Source organism: Rhinoraja longicauda, chromosome 18, assembly GCF_053455715.1.
Source record: "Rhinoraja longicauda isolate Sanriku21f chromosome 18, sRhiLon1.1, whole genome shotgun sequence".
Taxonomy (NCBI): domain Eukaryota; kingdom Metazoa; phylum Chordata; class Chondrichthyes; order Rajiformes; family Arhynchobatidae; genus Rhinoraja; species Rhinoraja longicauda.
In genome coordinates, this window is record NC_135970.1 from 26,422,237 (window position 1) to 26,440,156 (window position 17,920).

At 38.6% G+C, this 17,920-nt stretch overlaps 1 protein-coding gene across 1 annotated transcript; it reads left to right on the forward strand.

Moving 5' to 3' along the window:
- Positions 1-4,118: 4,118 nt before the first annotated feature.
- On the forward strand, positions 4,119-15,799 carry syt19 (synaptotagmin XIX). The gene is made up of 4 exons (XM_078414811.1): positions 4,119-4,511; positions 6,687-6,806; positions 7,798-7,909; positions 15,492-15,799. Exons 1-4 carry the CDS (start codon positions 4,119-4,121, stop codon positions 15,797-15,799), a joined length of 933 nt encoding a protein of 310 aa, XP_078270937.1.
- Positions 15,800-17,920: the final 2,121 nt, after the last annotated feature.

A 17,920-nucleotide genomic window follows, 5' to 3' on the forward strand; every position in this document is an offset into this window, starting at 1 on the left:
CAACAGTGCTTTTGTGGATGGAGTTCCCGGATTTAGATCCAGCAATGATAAAGGACTGGCTATTTCTTTCCAAGTGAGTGTGTTATATGATTCAGATGACATTCTGGGAAACTGACATCTAGTGATGTTTCCAGATACCTACTGTCCTTGTCTTTATTTGTAGAAGAGGATATAAGTTTGGAAGGTGCTGTTATAGTAGCCGAGGTAACTGCAATATATTTTGTAGATCGTGCTCACTGCAACATTGTGTACTGGTGGTGGAGTTAATGAATGTTTCCAGTGCTTGGTGGGCTGCCAATAAAGCAGGTCACTTTGTCCTGGTAGAACCATGCAATTGAATTTAATTTTATTCTCCAGAGTTCTGAACTTCCAATGCCACCACATATTATTTTCCAGGCATGCATAGCGAAGATGCAAATACAGTATTTGAAAACATTTTCCAAATTGTTGGTGCTCTAAATGATTTAAATGGGCTCAAACAATTCTACAGATCACAACAGATAATGTGCTGCTAATTGCTATAAAGGTAATGTGCAAACTTAGATTTTCCCAATAAGGTTTTTTAACAGCACCCGCTAACCCGGACCTGATAAGATCACCTTGACATACATTGCATGCAACGCTTCACTTCATTGCAGATGAGACAAATGTATGTGGCATTAAAGGGGAAGTTGCCACAAGCAATGAACATTCAGTTAAACTATTATCCAGAAGTTTGAATCATGTGTTAGAAGTTTATAACTAACAGTTTATCAATGCAAAAGAAAAACAAATGCAAGCAAACACAATTCTTTAGTCAAGGTGTGCCAAACAGAAAGCTGATTTAATACTTAGGAGTACTATAAGTGATGAAATCTGGAAAATTGAATGCAAACCTTTCAAAATTTAACTTTTCAAGTTCTTCGCATTAAAGGCATCTCTCAAAGGCCTCTTTGTTTATTATCCAATGATGCAGGCAACGTGAAGTGGAGCAATCAAAGTGAATCCACACAAGGGATTTGCTTCTCATTATTGATGACAATGTAATCAAGACATTTCAGTATGTACAAAAGGCAATTAGTTACTGTAGCTTTAAATTTTAAAAAAATCCACTGTTATTACTTTATAAGTTTAATTGAGTTATAAATGTGCCAAAAATTGCATCCTGGCAAGATCCTTTCCAAAATGGCTTCTCAAGATTTTCTTGAAAAAGCTGGTTTATAATTAACCATATGGAAGCTTTTACAATGAAAGCTGGACACCACTGCCCAGAACTTGGATTGCATGTATTTTTGATGCACTGAAACATGGTTCCATTTAGTAATAATATCTAATCAGATCAGCCACAATAAAATTAAAAATTTCCCAAATCCATTTTGAAATGATACTAATGTATTAAAAAAAAGAACTGCAGATGCTGATTTAAACCCAAGATAAACACAAAATGTTGGAGTAACTCAGTGGGTCACACAGCATTTCTGGAGAAAATGGATAAGTGACGTTTCGGGTCGATCTGAAGAAGGTCCCGATCTGAAAGGTCACATCCATTTTCTCCAGAGATGCTGAGTTACTCCAGCATTTTATGTCTATTTTTTCAATTATACCAGAGTGCTTTACACCCAGAAACAAGAGCTGAGATAGGATATTTATGTTTCCCAACCAGACTTCATCCACTTTTGCACATCTCCCAACACATTGCTGAGCAGCATTCAGAGTCAATGAATGTGACTATCATAAATACATTGATATTATGAATTATAACCTGCAACTGGCAATGAGATTGAATTGTTGGTTGGTGTAAAGTGGCCTGCAATCAATGTCATTCAAATCTTTGAAATTGCATGCAACTACAAAGTTTGCACCACAATAAGAGTATAAACTATTCTGTACAAAATGCTGGAGTAACTCAGCAGGTCAGGCAGCATCTCAGGAGAGAAGGAATGGGTGACGTTTCGGGTCGAGACCCTTCTTCAGACTGAAACTTCTCGTCCCGAAACTGAAGGGTCTCGACCCGAAACATCACCCATTCCTTCTCTCCTGAGATGCTGCCTGACCTGCTGAGTTACTCCAGCATTTTGTGAATAAATACCTTTGATTTGTACCAGCATCTGCAGTTATTGTCTTAAACTATTCTGTACAATATTTTCACTGTGTATTTTTTAAATCTTTCAACAAAAGCAAGCCAGCTACAGTATGTTCCTTACTTTATTTTATTTTATCTTTCATACACAGGTGGAACATGACAAGAACTGGCATAATCTTGGCGTTTGTTCAGAGTTTAAACATTCATCTGGCCAACACAATAAAAATTGGCCTTTTGGGTGCAGCTGTTCTTTTTTTTCTGATATCCATGATAATTCTTGGATGGCAGATCTATCTCAACTGCAAACATGAAAATGCAAAGAAAACAAGAGGTGGGTTCTGGATAAGCTTTCAAAAGGATTTAAGATTGCTCAGTGCATAGTATGATTTATTAATCCTTATCTGTATGACTTGGCAGAAATCCATGTATTGTAAGGAAAGCAACATCTTCTCTCCTCAGTGGTAGCATTAGATTTTATATATGGCGGCACAATGGGATAGGGGGCATCATATTCAGGGATCAACGACGTACAGACTAATATTTCTTTTAAGTAATAATCATTTTTTACATGATGCTCCAACTTCATTTCCAACTATACGCCATAGCCTTATCTCAGCTTCCACCTTGGAGACATTGACACAACAGCACCTCCTTAATTAGTCCTACGCTAATCATGTTTTGAACACCCAGAAAAGTTGGGAGGTAAGGGGTGCTGTAGTTATGCTGTTTAACACCGGAAGGGGAAGGACACATGTATCCATATGCTTGGCTGCTTGTGTCCATCCCCTTTTGTACCAAATTGTAGAAAATGAAAATAGTTCAGTATTTAGTTAATGAATTTAGCTGGTTGAGTGAGAAGCAGACTTATTTAATTTCTTCTTCCAAGACCTTTACATAAATTACAAAAGGGTCAGAAATTTACACAAGATTAGTACAGAGTACTGTAGAATCCACTACAATTTATATAAATTAATATTCCTTGACCCAATGAGAATGCCGTAGAGTATTTACACGGATGATCCGATTAAGATTTTGGTCAATATATTTTTCTCAATGTTTTTTTAGGACTTAGATGGAGCTATTTAGACCATTGAGTCTTTGGTGACACTCAGGGAATTTCCATCAGTCCCCTTTCCCCACATATTTCCCTATAACCTATTTTCTCTTGTGTTTAGCAACTTGCTCTAATTCTCCTGGCATCTATCTCTACCACACGTAGTTCATATTGGCCAATTAACCTACCACGTCTTTAGGATGTGGAAGGAATACAGAGCACTATAGAAAATCGACAGTAATAGAGAAAATGTGTAAACTTCAGAGGGACTGCATCTGAGCTCAGGATCAAACCTAGGTCTCTCGGGATATGAGGCCATAGCACTAACCAATGCATACTGAATCTGGTGACGGTAATGTTACTAAATGACAGGATAACATAATTAGAATTATCATTGTTGGAGAGAGTAGTTTGGCATTTAGCTGAAAAAAGATGAAAGCAATCCAGATCTTGCTGCAATTGGGTACAGTCCTCTCCATGAACGATTTGCATTTGGCACTATTGAAGGCAAGAATGATGTCAAAGAGTGTAATATCCTACTATCCTGTGAGTGTTACTAAATTCTCCCCAAGCACAAGGGGTACACATTACAGTGCTGCGAGCATTAACGCTGCGAGCCGTTGACTTTCCCAAGACACTCATGTCTTCCAAAATGCTACATTGGTGAAAGTTAGATCTCAGCTTTAAATTTACAAGTTCCCACAAAATAACCAAATAATTTTAACCACTCCATTAATGTACATTTCTTATATAACTTTTAACCATTATTATATTTATAGTTACAAAGATTGAATCCAAGAAACAATATGCAGAAGAAAGCAACTTATCATCACAAAATAACTATTCAGACTTTCTGAGCACGTCAGATAAAGACAAGTATTCAGATATGAAATTACACAATTACAAGGCAAGTGAATGTCAGGATTTGAAAATACGTATTGTATTAATTGATGACAAATTTATATTTTACATTGATTAATGTGTACATGACTTTTCTTAAAGATGTACAAACCCCAAGAGAGTCTACAAAAGCTGAATCTTTATCTACAATGTGATCGTGTTGGCCTTAAGCTGATACAATCAAATGAAGACCTTGTTGCTGAATCAAAGGATGAACTTACAGGAAAATTGAGATTTTCTCTGTCATACGATAAAAAACAATCAAAGCTACAACTGACAGTTTTACAAGCATCTAATCTTCCTGCTCGACATGCCAAACAGAGCGTCGACTCTTTCCTTCGGATAAAGCTATTTATTAGTTTACCTCGATACCAATGTATTCTTCAGCAATGGGACACGAAGATTGTGAAGAACACCAGAAATCCCTGTTTTGGAGAACGCTTTACCTGTTCTGTGGAAAGAAATATCCGCAAGAAAGCTAATTTAAAACTTGAGGTATATTTAACCTTCCAGTCCTTAAATCCTTTTGGTGTTCTTTTTATTCTCAAACATTATCTCAGTTCAGCAGTTATTTTCATTCACCAATATGAACAAAATACTAAGTTTAAGTTTCAGGTAAGCCAATCTTGGTACATTAGGCTCTTTCATCACAGTGTAATCCAAATCATAGTCATACAGCATGGACATAGGCCCTTTGGCACAACTCGTCCATGCCAACCAAGATGCCAAATCTAAGGTAGGCCCATGTTTGACCCCTATCCATCTACTTGCACAAATGACATTTAAATGTTGTTATTGAATCTGCCTCAACGATTTCTCTGGCAGTTTGCCCACCAACTTCTGTGTGAAAAGGTTGCCACTCATGTTACTGTTAAATTTTTCCCCTTTCACCTTAAACCAATGCCCTGTAGTTCTTCATTCTCCTACCGTAGGGAAAAAAGGAAAAATGGCAATATGCATTTATCCTTTCTATGCCTCTCATGATTTCATACTTTATAAAATTACCCCTCAGTTTCTTGCCCTCAAGAAACAAAGTCCTAGCCTATCTAACCTCTCACTATAGCTCGGGCCCTTGTAAATCCACGTCATGTCACAACCTATGTGAACCTTCTAACATAGAAACGTAGAAAATAGGTGCAGGAGTAGGCCATTCGGCCCTTCGAGCCAGCACCGCCATTCATTGCGATCAAGGCTGATCATCCACAATCAGTAACGCATGCCTGCCTTCTCCCCATACCCCTTGATTCCGCTAGCCCCAAGAGCTCTATCTAACTCTCTTTTCAATGCATCAAGTGAATTGGCCTCCACTGCCTTCTGTGGCAGAGAATTCCACAAATTCACAATTCTCTGGGTGAAAACGTTTTATCTCATCTCAGTTTTAAATGGCCTCCCCTTTATTCTTACAGTGTGGCCCCTGGTTCTGGTCAATAGTAAAAAAATAGTAACTTGACAGTGAACAAGTTAAAGGGATATGGTCCAAGCACAGGCAGGTGGGACTAGTGTACTTGGCTGGTGTGGGCAAGTTGGGCCGAAGGACCTGTTTCCATGCTGTATGACTCTATGACTATTATAATAGTTTTGAATAATAATGGAAACAATTATGTCACGATTCCAGCAACTTTAACACAATACCCTGCAACTTAGCTGGATTTAATATATATAATTTATTGAACTGGATTTAACATAAACCAAGTGAGTGATTGACTATTTACTTATTATTGCATGATGACAAATAGATTAGCATTCAAAACTCTGGTAAAAAAATAGCTCTGATTGCTGATAATGTTGAATTAATCCAAATCCTCAAAGTACTCTAACTGCTAGATGGATAAATTAACTGAAGTTAAAGTGTATTCCAATGTAGCGAGAGTTAAAACATTAATCACTAAATTTTGGAAACAGCATCTTGCCTTGTAATCCTTGGGCCTCGGAATGACACCAAAAGGTTTGCCTACTTAAAGATGACTTACAATAATAAAGAAGGTATCACAAAATGCTGGAGTAATTCAGCAGGTCAGGCAGCATCTAGGAGAGAGGGAATGGGTGATGTTTCGGGTCGAGACCCTTCTTCAGGTTGATGTCAGGGGGGCGGGACAAAGAAAGGATATAAGTGGAGACAGGAAGACAGTGGGAGAAGTGGGAAGGGGGAGGGGGGGAAAAGAGAGAGACAGAGGAACTATCTAAAGTTGAAGAAGTCAATGTTCATACCGTTGGGCTGTAAGCAGCCCAAGCGAAATATGAGATGTTGTTCCTCCAATTTCCGGTGGGCCTCACTATGGCACTGGAGGAGGCCCATGACAGAAAGGTCAGACTGGGAGTGGGAGCGGGAGTTGAAGTGCTCAGCCACCGGGAGATCACGTTTGGAGGCTGCAGAGAATGGAGGACTCATCCTGGTCCATCACGGGAACTGCCCTCCTCACCATTGAAAGTATCTACATGAGGCACAGCCTCCAGATGGTGGCATCTATCATCAAGCCTGCAAGGACATCACATTCACTTTTTTATGTAATGGCAAAACTTCACTTCACTATCAGGATAGAAGCAAACATTACTATTCTACTACCAAACAAAAATCTGGATAACCCATCTCTTGTTGACATTTAGTTGTCTGTCTTTTTTGAACATTAGTCCTTTGTACAATATGATTCCTTGTAAATAATCTCTTGCCAGGTCTTGGATTTTGACAAATATTCACGATTTGACGCTTTCGGGGAAGTACGGATATCATTCAGCAACTTAGATTTATCAAATGCAACTGAATTCTGTGAGGACTTGCAGAAGATCCAAAAGGTATAAATTATGTTACTCCTTTGGCTTTTCAGGACATGAGTATATTTATTCCTGTGCTATTCAATATTCATTGAGAAATATGTTTCTGGGTGGAGTAACTGAAAAATTTAGAATGAAATAATAATAATCTGTACCCATAATTTGCTACAGAGTTTAATTTGTTTCTTCGAGGTGTTTTTGAGGTGATATCAGGGATTATGCACCGAAGGGGAGGAAAACAAAACACCTATTTCAGTCTCATTACATTCTTCCATTCTCTTTGAACATCTTAATTTCTAGAATGGGAGCTGAGTTATTCATGCTTTCCAAAAAGGTGGAAAGATAAATCAATATCTTACGGCAGATTAAAGTAGAGTCATAGAGTCACAGAGCTTGGAAACAGGCTTTTCAGCCCAACTTGCCCATGCTGACCAAGATGCCCCATCTGCACTAGTCACGTTTGCTTGCCTTTGGCCCACATCCATCTAAACCTTTCATATCCATGTACCTGTCCATCACTACCTCCTCTGGCAGCTCATTCCATATAACCACCATGTTCTGAGTGAAAAAGTTGCCCTTCAGGTTCCTATTAAATCTTTCCCCTCTCACCTTGAACCTATGTCCTCTGGTTCTTAATTCCCCTACTCTGGGTAAAGATCTCATGATCTTATACACTATATAAGATCACCCCTTTCCCTCCTACACTCCAAAAATGTAGTAAATAAATTATGAGATACTTGTGAAAGAGATATGGGCCATAAATGGCCAATAGTCTCAAAAGAAGCTCACCCTCGCTATAGTATGACTTGACATTTGTTCGAAGAACCAGTTAGCTAAAAAGAGGTTGCTTGCAAAGATTACTCTTTTAAGAATCTGGTAACAGAAACATACTAAACTGGCAGTTTTAGCAAAAGAGTTTATAATTATTTAAAACTGACAATAGATGGAAAAATTAAGGCACATGTGTAAACAGCAAATTTACTATTATTTTAATTGCATTTGGTTCCCTCAGGATGTCATTGGAGAAATATTTGTATCTCTTAAATACCTTCCAACAGCCCAGAAATTGGAAGTTACACCACTGAAGGTGAAAGTTGGTTGCCTGAGCAACAGTCCAGATACAGGTATACAAAGTTCTAATGTTTAAACTACATTGATCCAAGGCCATTTGGAGAGTAAAACATAGAATTTATCAGCCTTGTTTTCATTAAAGTTTACATTCAATTAATGTTCTGCCTCAGGTATACACCTTTACAGTTCTTTCAAAAGTGATGCACTTTCTGTTTGAACCTGGAAACTTAAAAATTCAGACTCAAAATGCTACAATATTTGAAATTGAAATTAAAACAGAAAATATTGAAAAAGCTCAACAAGTCAAGCAACAAATGAGTCAATTACTTTTTTCTAATCTGAAACATTTACTCTCTCCACAGAAAAATGTTGATCTGCTGAATTTACAACATGTTCTAGGGTCATTTTGAATTACATTGAGTGGATAAGTGACAGAATCATGGATTATTATGTTTATGCACTGATATTCTTGTGTGTACAACAATATTCCTGGACCAGGTGACAGGGGTGCACCAGATCGTGCTACTGCCTCACCATTCCAGAGACCTGGCTTTGATGTACAAAGTTTACACACTCTCCTGACAATCACCTAGGTTTTCTCCAGGTGCTGTAGTTTTCTCCCACATCCCAAAGATATGTTGCTTAGTAGGTTAATTCACATAATTACCCCTACTGTGGTTGGATAGTGGAAAAATCATAGAGATTTGATGGGGATGTGAGATAGATTAGATTAGGGGGGAAAAATACACCAATGGGATTGTTAAGATTGCCCTGAGAGATGGCATAAACTCGATGGTCTGTATGATCTCCTATTAGCATGACAAATATTTGAAATATGAAATAAATCAGTCTTAAGTCGAGGTCCTGCACAGAAACACAGGGTGCTCCACTGCGGTTTGTGCACCATCTAGTGGCTGTACGTCTGGAAACTGCAAAGGTAAAAATCGCCATTCCGAGCTAGCAAAATAAAGTGGAAAATACAAATCACAAACAGCAATATGTATTTTATATCCTATATTTACTGTATTTTATCAAGAATTAGTCCTATTTATAATTTAACATTTTATAATTTCATTGCTTCTTCTGGTAAACATTATATTTAGAATATGTCTACGCTATATTGAATATTTCTATTTAATTGTATATGGGGGCAATTAAAAACATCAATTCCATGGAAGGAATGGAATGGAGTGTAAAAAGTGAAAGAACAAATTTGGAACAGAATTGTAATGGCTCTTTAAACTGGATAATGTTTTTAATTCATTTGTCAGGATCTTTTGTCTGGGTAGACTCTTTCATTAGCCAGAAAGCTGAAACATTCACCAGAAGGATAAGTCAATCAAAATCACTGTCTCCTTCCAGTTCCTATCCCAGATACCCAAGTCCTGATTCATTTATAATGTGGAAGCTGGGATAATCATATTTTTCTAAAAGGATAGAGAAATGAATATCTAACAATGAGTCATAAGTAGAAAATAAATTGCGAGACACTTGTGACAAATCATCTTGTATTTCTTTGTCCTATCTCTACTAGACACTATGCACATATCATTCATCTCAATGTAGGCTGTTGTCTACATTGTCTACATTGCACAAGCCACATAATTCCTTATCTGATATTAAATTTCCAAAATAGATATTCCATTCTAAGTTCTGTCAGGGGAAGTGATATCTGCCACACAGATTAAAAAAATAAGGAGCTATTCCATGCCTCCATGAAGGCATGAAACATCCAAACTGTCTTTAGGGAATCTCTGGCCTTTGACTGCTCATCTCCACAACCTTCAAAACCAACAACAAGAGAGTGAAAGCCCACATAATCCAATGTTAAGCACCCACCAACGATGCAGAGGAGGAGGTCAAAGACTGGTTCTATGACAGCTTGAACCACCTACTTGCTAGTATTGGAGCCAGAGACCTCATTATCCTGATGGGTGACTTCAATGCCTAGATTGGAGACCAAAACGAGGGATATGAGGCAGCAATGGGAAAATATGGAGTGGGGAAAATGAATGAAAATGGCGAGATGTTTGCTGAGACCTGTGTTAACAATAACCTAGTGATTGGGGGAATTGTATTCCCCCATAAAACAATCCACAAAACAACTTGGGTGTCACCAGATCATGTCACAGAAAATCAAATTGACCATATTTGTATCTGTAAAAAGTTCAGAAGGTCAATCGAAGATGTCAGAACAAGAAGAGGAACAGGTATAGCTTCAGACCACCACCTCCTGGTAGGGAAATTCAAGCTAAGGCTGAGGAGACACCACTGGGCCAAAAGCCAATGAGCGAAATACAACACTGAATACCTCAGCAGTGCTCAAGTGGTGAAGAAGTTCAAGGATATCCTCTCACGGGAAAATACAGAGCTACAGATGAGGAGGAAGGAAGGATGGACAATAAATGAGGAGTGGGAACATCTAAAAGCTGCTTGGAGCTCAACCTGTGAGGAGGCCCTGGGGAGAAGGACCCAAAAGCACAAGGAGTGGATAATACCAGAAACCCTCAACACAATCCAACAGAGGAGAAAGTTCAAAGCGAAGGTGAACAACTCAAGAACAAGAGCTGAAAAGGCTTTGGCCCAAAAGGAGTACAACAGATGCCACAAAGAGGTGCGAAAGAACATTAGGAGGGACAAGAGAACACAGGTGGAGAGGTTAGCCAAGGAGGCAGAAATTGCGGCAACTCAAAGGAACATGAGGGGGTTGTATACCATCACAAGGAAACTGTCCGGGACATACCTGCACAGTAATAAACCAATTAGAGACAAGAAGGCCAACTGCTTTCAACCCAGGAGGCACAGCTCGACAGATGGGTAGAGCATTTCTAAGAAGTCTTAAACAGGCCACCACCAGCAGTGCAGCCACATATTCCCAAAACCAGGATACCACTGCATATTAAGTGTGATAGACCAACAAAATCAGAAATAAAGGCTGCAATCAAGCAACTGAAAACTGGCAAAGCTGCTGGCCCTGACAAAATTCCACCTGAAGCCCTTAAAGTAGATATAGACTCATCGACAGACATGCTCTACGGTTTCTTTGGGAGAATTTGGGAGGAGGAAAAGACACCCACAGAATGGGCAGAGGGATACATTGTGAAACTGCCAAAAAAATGTGACCTAAGAAAATGTAACAACTACCGAGAGATCACCTTACAATTCTGTACCCAGTAAAATTCTCAACCGGGTCATCTTCAACCGTCTTCAGGAAGCTGTAGACGAGAGGCTCCGGGACCAGCAAGCAGGATTCAGGAAGGATCGCTCATGCACAGATCACATAGCAACACTACGCATCATCATTGAACAGTCTATTGAATGGAACACGTCCCTGTACATCAACTTCATCGACTTTGAGAAAGCGTTTGACAACTTAGACAGGACAACATTATGGCGCCTAATGGACCACTATGGAATTCCCACCAAGATCATAAACTTAATCAAGAACTCGTATGATGGAACGTCATGCAAAGCTATGCTTGCAGGCCAGCTCACCCAGAGCTTTAGTGTCAAGACGGGCGTCAAGCAGGGATGTCTACTGTCACCATTCCTGTTCCTCCTGGCAATTGACTGGATCATGATGGAAACAACTGAAGAGAAAATACATGGAATTCAGTGGACAATGTGGGAACAGCTAGATGACCTTGACTTTGCAGACGACATAGCTCTCCTTTCACACACAGATACAAATGCAGGAGAAGACAGACAGATTATTACAAGCTGCATCAAAACTTGGTCTTACACCCAATACAGCAAAGGCACAGGTGATGAAGATCCACTCCAAAACCAGCAACTCTATCCTCATGCACAACACTGCTCTAGAGGAGGTAGAAACATTCACATACCTAGGCAGTGTTGTGGACACCACCGGAGGGGCAGATGCAGACGTTAAAAGCAGAATCAATAAGGCTAGGGTGGTGTTTACAATTCAAAATACAATCAACACCAAAATACGCATCTTTAACTCCAATGTGAAGCAGATAATGCTGTATGGATCAGAGTTATGGAAAACAACAAAACACACAACAAAAACAGGCTGCAAACATTCATTAACACCTGCCTCAGGAGAATACTAAACATCTGGAGGAGAGACAGAGTAAGCAATTGGGACCTGTGGAAAAGAACAAGCCAGGATCCCATTGACTTAAATATTCGAAAGAGAAAATGGAGTTGGATTGGACACAACCTCAGAAAACCTGCCACAAACATCACCCGGCAAGCCATGAAATGGAACCCCCAAGGAAAAAGGAAAAGAGGTCGCCCCAGTAACAGCTGGAGAAGAGATGTCCAGGCAGAAATGGCTGGGAGTGGGCTCAACTGGGGAGATCTCGAAAGAACTGCCAACAACCGAGTGAGGTGGAGGACATTTGTCAATGGCCTATGCTCCCTAGAGGAGCCAAGGGCTTAAGAAGAAGAAGAAGATACAGAATAACTTTGGAGGAGACCATAGTGGTCGTGGTCTGTTGTCCTTAGACGTCATCTGTCAAGTCAAAACAGTGTTTTAAAAGGGATACTGGATTTTTTTCTCTGATTCACAGAAACAGGTCTTTGGGCCCAACTCATGCACACCAACCAAGATATCCATTTAATGTTTTTAAATTGTAATACCTCCTCTGCCAGTTCATTCTATACATCCACCACCCTCTATATAAAAAACATGCTCCTCAGATTTTCCTTAAATCTTTCTCCTCTTGCCTTACATCAATGGCTTCTATGTTTAGACTATGCGTATTTATTCAATCTATACCTCTCCTAATTTTATAAGCCTCCATAAGATCTCTCTCAGCCTCCTTCGTTCCAGGGGAAATAGTCCTAGCCTATCCAATCTCTTTATTTAAGTTCCAAGTGCAGTCTAACTAATGTTTTGTACAACTGTAACATGACATCCCAGCTCATGTACTCAATGCCATTGCCAATGACGGCAAGCATGCCAAAGACCTCCTTCGCCAACCTGTTTATCTACGTTGCTATTTTCAGGGAATTATGTACCTGTATTCCAAGGTTGAACAACACCCCCCTCCCATTCATTGAGTATTTCCTGGCCTTGGTTAACTTCTTAAATACTAGCTACTAACAGCTTAAATATTGTATATAGTACTGGTCACCACATTATTGGAAAGACACATTTATCCTGGTGGGATTTATGAGGATGTTGCCAGGACTAAAAAAAAATCTGTAGCTGTGGGAAATGATTGGATAAGATCTGTTTGGTTTCTTTGGGACAGTGAAGATTAGGGGAAGACTTAAATGAAATGCATAAAATTGTGAGTGACTTAAATAAATAGGATGGTCCTGCTTCCTTTAGCATGGGGCTCAAAGCAGGAGCATAGATTAAAAGTAACCATTCAAATTATGAGGAAAATTTGTTTTCATCCAAAGGGTGATAGGAGTCTGGAACTTGCTCTGATAGGGGAATAGTGGCAGAACCACTCATTAAACGTTAAAAATAGTATGATGTATATGTGAATGGTCTGACCTGCAGAGTCATGCACTAATTGCTGAATAAGGAGACAGGCCAGGTGTGTCTTATTCAATGTTACTGACACGATAGGCTAACTGGTTTGTTTCTGGAGTCTAAGAGCACTGGTTTCCTGAGCTAACAAAGATTGGGCAGTTTGTTAAAGTTTCATGTTCTTGCGGACATAGTGCCAAGGTCTGAAATCTTGATTAGGTGATTAAAAAAATGAGCATTTATAAAGTGCTACTCACATCCCCCTTCAGGACATCAAAAAACGCATTTTAGCCAGTCAAGTACTGATGAAGTGTGACCACTGGGTAATGGAGGAGGACAATCACAAGGATTGAAGGACTAGGTTTATGCATCGAGGTAATCCTGTCAGCCCTCTAAGGACATAATTAATAGCACACCCAAAGTGAAGCAAGGCCTATCAAAGTAATACATGTTTGAGAATATTATCAGAAAAGGTTCACGTTATAATATAGACTCCTCGAGATTCAGCGACCAAGATATTTAAAACTAAAAATAGTAAAAAGTTCATTTTCATTTAATGAATGTTCCTCTACTTCTCATTCTGACATAGTTGAAAGTATTTGTTGAGCTGGCAAGGTGAGCAATTGATGTGGGAGATTGAAGAAGACTTGCATTGGCGCAGCGCCATGTCAGGTCATGCTGGTCTTCTTTCTCGTGATCCAAATAGTGTACTGAACCTGAAAAAGCAAGGATAACTACTGGAGCATTTTAAAAATAATTGATACAAGTTAAGAATACTCTTCTGAGTGGAACTTAATAAGAATTAATCACTTATCTATTTAGTCATTATATTACGCTGATGAACACCAGGTATGAAAAAGCTGATGATTACCAGAAGATCCTGTATGGTTGTAATAAAACTGAAAAACATAGAATTGTAAGGAATGAGAGGATTGTCCTGTTCTGTTGCTCCAGAAAGGCTCTACAGAAAAATCTAAAGTGATTTTCCCAATTAAAGGGATAGGAATATTAAAGAAAGCTTTGCCAAACGAGTGAAAATAGGAAAAATGAACATAAAAGTAGGAAAAGGAATATATTTATTTAAACATTAATAAGTGATCAGCGAATCACATTGGTGACTGAGCTGAATATGAATTTAGCAGAGGGAGAATAAAGAAATGTATGGAAATTATAACAGCAAGAAGCAAACCACTACTATTTGTATTCACCAGTAGTTTAATCATCCCCTCTTACTTTAGCAATTTTCCTTATTATAATTAATCTCTCCTTCTTCTTCCTATCACAGGCATTCATCTCTCTCTAGCTATCTCCCAGTCTCTGCATCTTGAATCTTACTTTTATCTAAAGCTCAACAGCCTGGAACTACATCTCAACAGCCTGAAGAAGGGTCTCGACCCGAAATGTCACCCATTCCTTTTCTCCAGAGATGCTGACTGACCCCCTGAGTTACTCCAGTTTTTTTGTGTCTCTCTTCAGCCTGAAACTACATGTGTGTAAATGAATGCTTATTCACCCACTAAGTTTTTTTCAGCACTTTCCATTTTATTTCAGATTTCCAGCTCCTGCAGTACTTTATTATCCATTTTAAACACTTTCATCTTCCCTTCTTCCTGCTGTGATCCTATTGCATTCAAACTCTACCCTGGTTCCTACACTAAGCCATTCATTTATCCCACCTTCCTGGGTACAATATCCACCTCCTCTCACTTTGCTGCAAACTATAGACTTTAGTCCACCATTGGTGTTACCAGACCCATGAGCTGCCTCAGAAAGATGAAGCCTCATTCCCATTTCCTTTACCTCCATGTACACCTTTGATTGATTGCAGTGTCGTTAAATATGTTAGTCTATTCTCAACAAAGGCACAGCATACATGCCAGTTATGTCTATCCTACAGATGTGTATTTGTTTAAATTTAAATAACACCATGGATTAGTCAGACTGATTCTTCAACTAGTTTTAACTAATTTTGCTCTTAAAATCTAAATCATTCCAACAGAAGCATTTCATTCCTGAATTTTTTCAATTTCATTTATGAATAACCAATGTTGTGAATTATCAACTAGAGTCCACATACTATATCCTTGCCAATAGTGAGGCTGCAGTCATTGCCAGTGTTTGTTGTAAATTGCTTTAAATCCCATTTGGTTCAATATGACCTTGTTTATTCTATTTCCTTTCAGATATTTACATAAGAGTAGATTTCTACATCAATCAACACAAGATGAGGCACCAGAAGACACCAGCAAATCCAAAGTCTGAAATAACAGTGTTCAATCAGGTCATATTTTTCACTGTATCAGAGTATGCTATAAATCAGTCCACGATTATAACTTCTGTGTATGAAGTTGCACTCGCCAAAGTCAGTACAAGGCAGCTTTTAGGACGTGCATACATAGGGAGGAAAAACTCCAAAGAGAATGATCACTGGCTGTCCATGCTGCAGTCCTTGCGACAACCTGTGTCAGAATGGCATCCACTGTTAATCTAAGCCCATTCTCTGCAATTTGTGTTACCAACTCTGCTCATGACCTCTTGGAAACAATGGCAATATAACAGTGGATAACTAAAGCACTGTGTCATCTTTTCAAACTAGTGCAATGCAATATTGTGTGTAATATGTAATTCTGTAATACATATGTTTCAGTTGAAATATTCCAAAATTCTCAGGAAAGCTAATGGGAACACATATAAAATGAAATTGATAGATTGATTCTGCGGTACATAAAATAGAATATTGAGAACCTAATGATCCTCCTATCCAGCAGCCTACCTATTAACGTCGACACCTACTTGCATGCTTAAAATAGTATGGGACAAAGGCATTCCATCATTCTATCCAAACATTGTTTAAGCTGGTTAATGCAGCTTTTAGAAGTTTCAGGGCCAGCCATACAAACACACAACTGAGCAACAGTAGAAAAGCCTCTACTTGATAGTTTTGTTCCTATCAGAGCCCTAATATTTTATAACTATTCTTCATTAGTTTCAAGAATAAAGTTTAGTGAAATGGAGATGTGAGTTGAAAATATATATCTATTTTAAATTTCTGAGTGATGAAATTAATCACAAGATTTTTATTTCACCATTTTGAGCCAAACAGCTAGAAACAAGAATTAAGGAAGATAAATGCATCTTTCAAGAAGTGTGGATTCAAGCCATGGTGAAGATGGATGCAATACTATTTTTTATAAAGATCAACTTTGTTAAGTTAATGCAATACCAGCCAAAAAGTTTACCGCAAAGAGGTTTCTCCTAGGGGTTTTCAGCTGTGTTTTAGTTGGAGGGAATTAATTTGTTGAATGACTGAAACTTTCCATTTTTACAATGGTTGAATAAAATTGCCAGTCTGTCTCTTTGTTTTTCCACTTTTACTAAGGTTGCTTTATCTGTCCTTTTTCTGTATTTCTTGAATTACTGAGTGTTCATTTATTGCAAATACGCCTTTGGATACAATCCTAAAAAATGGCTACAGAATTATGGGTGTTTGGGGTTTCTGGCTATTTGCAAGAATACAATTACATTAAAGCACAATTTAAAACTATACTCATTTTTATTTGTGATACTCGATATCCCACTAAAATAGGAATGTGAAATCATTATCATTTTTTAGGATCAAGACATTTTGCACTGGAAAATGAAGGTTGGATTTCTTTCCTCATTTTCCAGCTTCAATTAAACACTCCACAAGTTACGAGAAGTGAAAATTGATAAAGCAGTTTTGACTTCAATACTCTGGACTACTTAAACAATGCCCAACAGTTATTCCCTTTGATTGACACAAATTGCTGCAGTAACTAGGCAGGTCAGGTAGCATCTCTGGAGAAAATGGATAGGTGATGTTTCAAGTCAGGACCCTTCTTCAGGGTGATTGTAGTGAGAGTGAGGGTAAAAAAAATGGAAACATGAAAATAAAAGGACAAATCAAATGACCTCAGGAAAGGAGGTTCCCTGATAAGCCAATTGTTGGCTAGAGACAGGCGTGAGCCCAAGAGGGATACATAGTTGCCCCATGTGGAGCTGGTTAACAGATTTTGTGGAGAAAGGGGGGAATGGGGGGGGGGGGGGGGCAGGAAGAGGGAGGGGGAATGGAGGTGTTTGTAGAAGTTACCTAAAATTGGAGAATTTAATGTTCAAAATATAGTCATTTTCTTTAACCAATTAAACCATTAAAGGAGAGAGATAGTTTCATATTAAACAACTAAATCAGAGTTAACTTTTGGTTTGGTTTATTGTGGTCACTTTTATGGAGATACAGTGAAAAACTTTGTTTGCGAGCTATCCAATCGAGTCGTACTCTGCATCAGTACAATTTACCCATACACAAACACAACAGTACAAAGAGAAAAGTACCAGAGTGAAAAATATAGTGTTGCAGCATTACAGTGTTAGTTACAGAGAAAAAAATCCCAGGTCCACAATGACATTAGTTGGAAGATTGGGACTAGGCCCTTTATTATGGAGGATTGTTTAGTAATCTGATAAATGCGGGGAAGAAGTTGTTCCTGAATCAGGTGGTAAATGGTTAAATGCTTACATATCACCCAGCCGACTGAAGAGGGAAGAAAAGGGGATAATCAGATGAAAAACGTCCTTAATGATGTTGGCTGCT

Coding starts and splice junctions, on each gene's coding strand:
- syt19 (XM_078414811.1), top strand. CDS start 4,119: ATGTACAAACCCCAAGAGAGTCTACAAAAGCTGAATCTTTATCTACAA. Junction 4,512..6,686: donor AAGCTAATTTAAAACTTGAG/GTATATTTAACC, acceptor ATCTCTTGCCAG/GTCTTGGATTTTGACAAATA. Junction 6,807..7,797: donor ACTTGCAGAAGATCCAAAAG/GTATAAATTATG, acceptor TGGTTCCCTCAG/GATGTCATTGGAGAAATATT.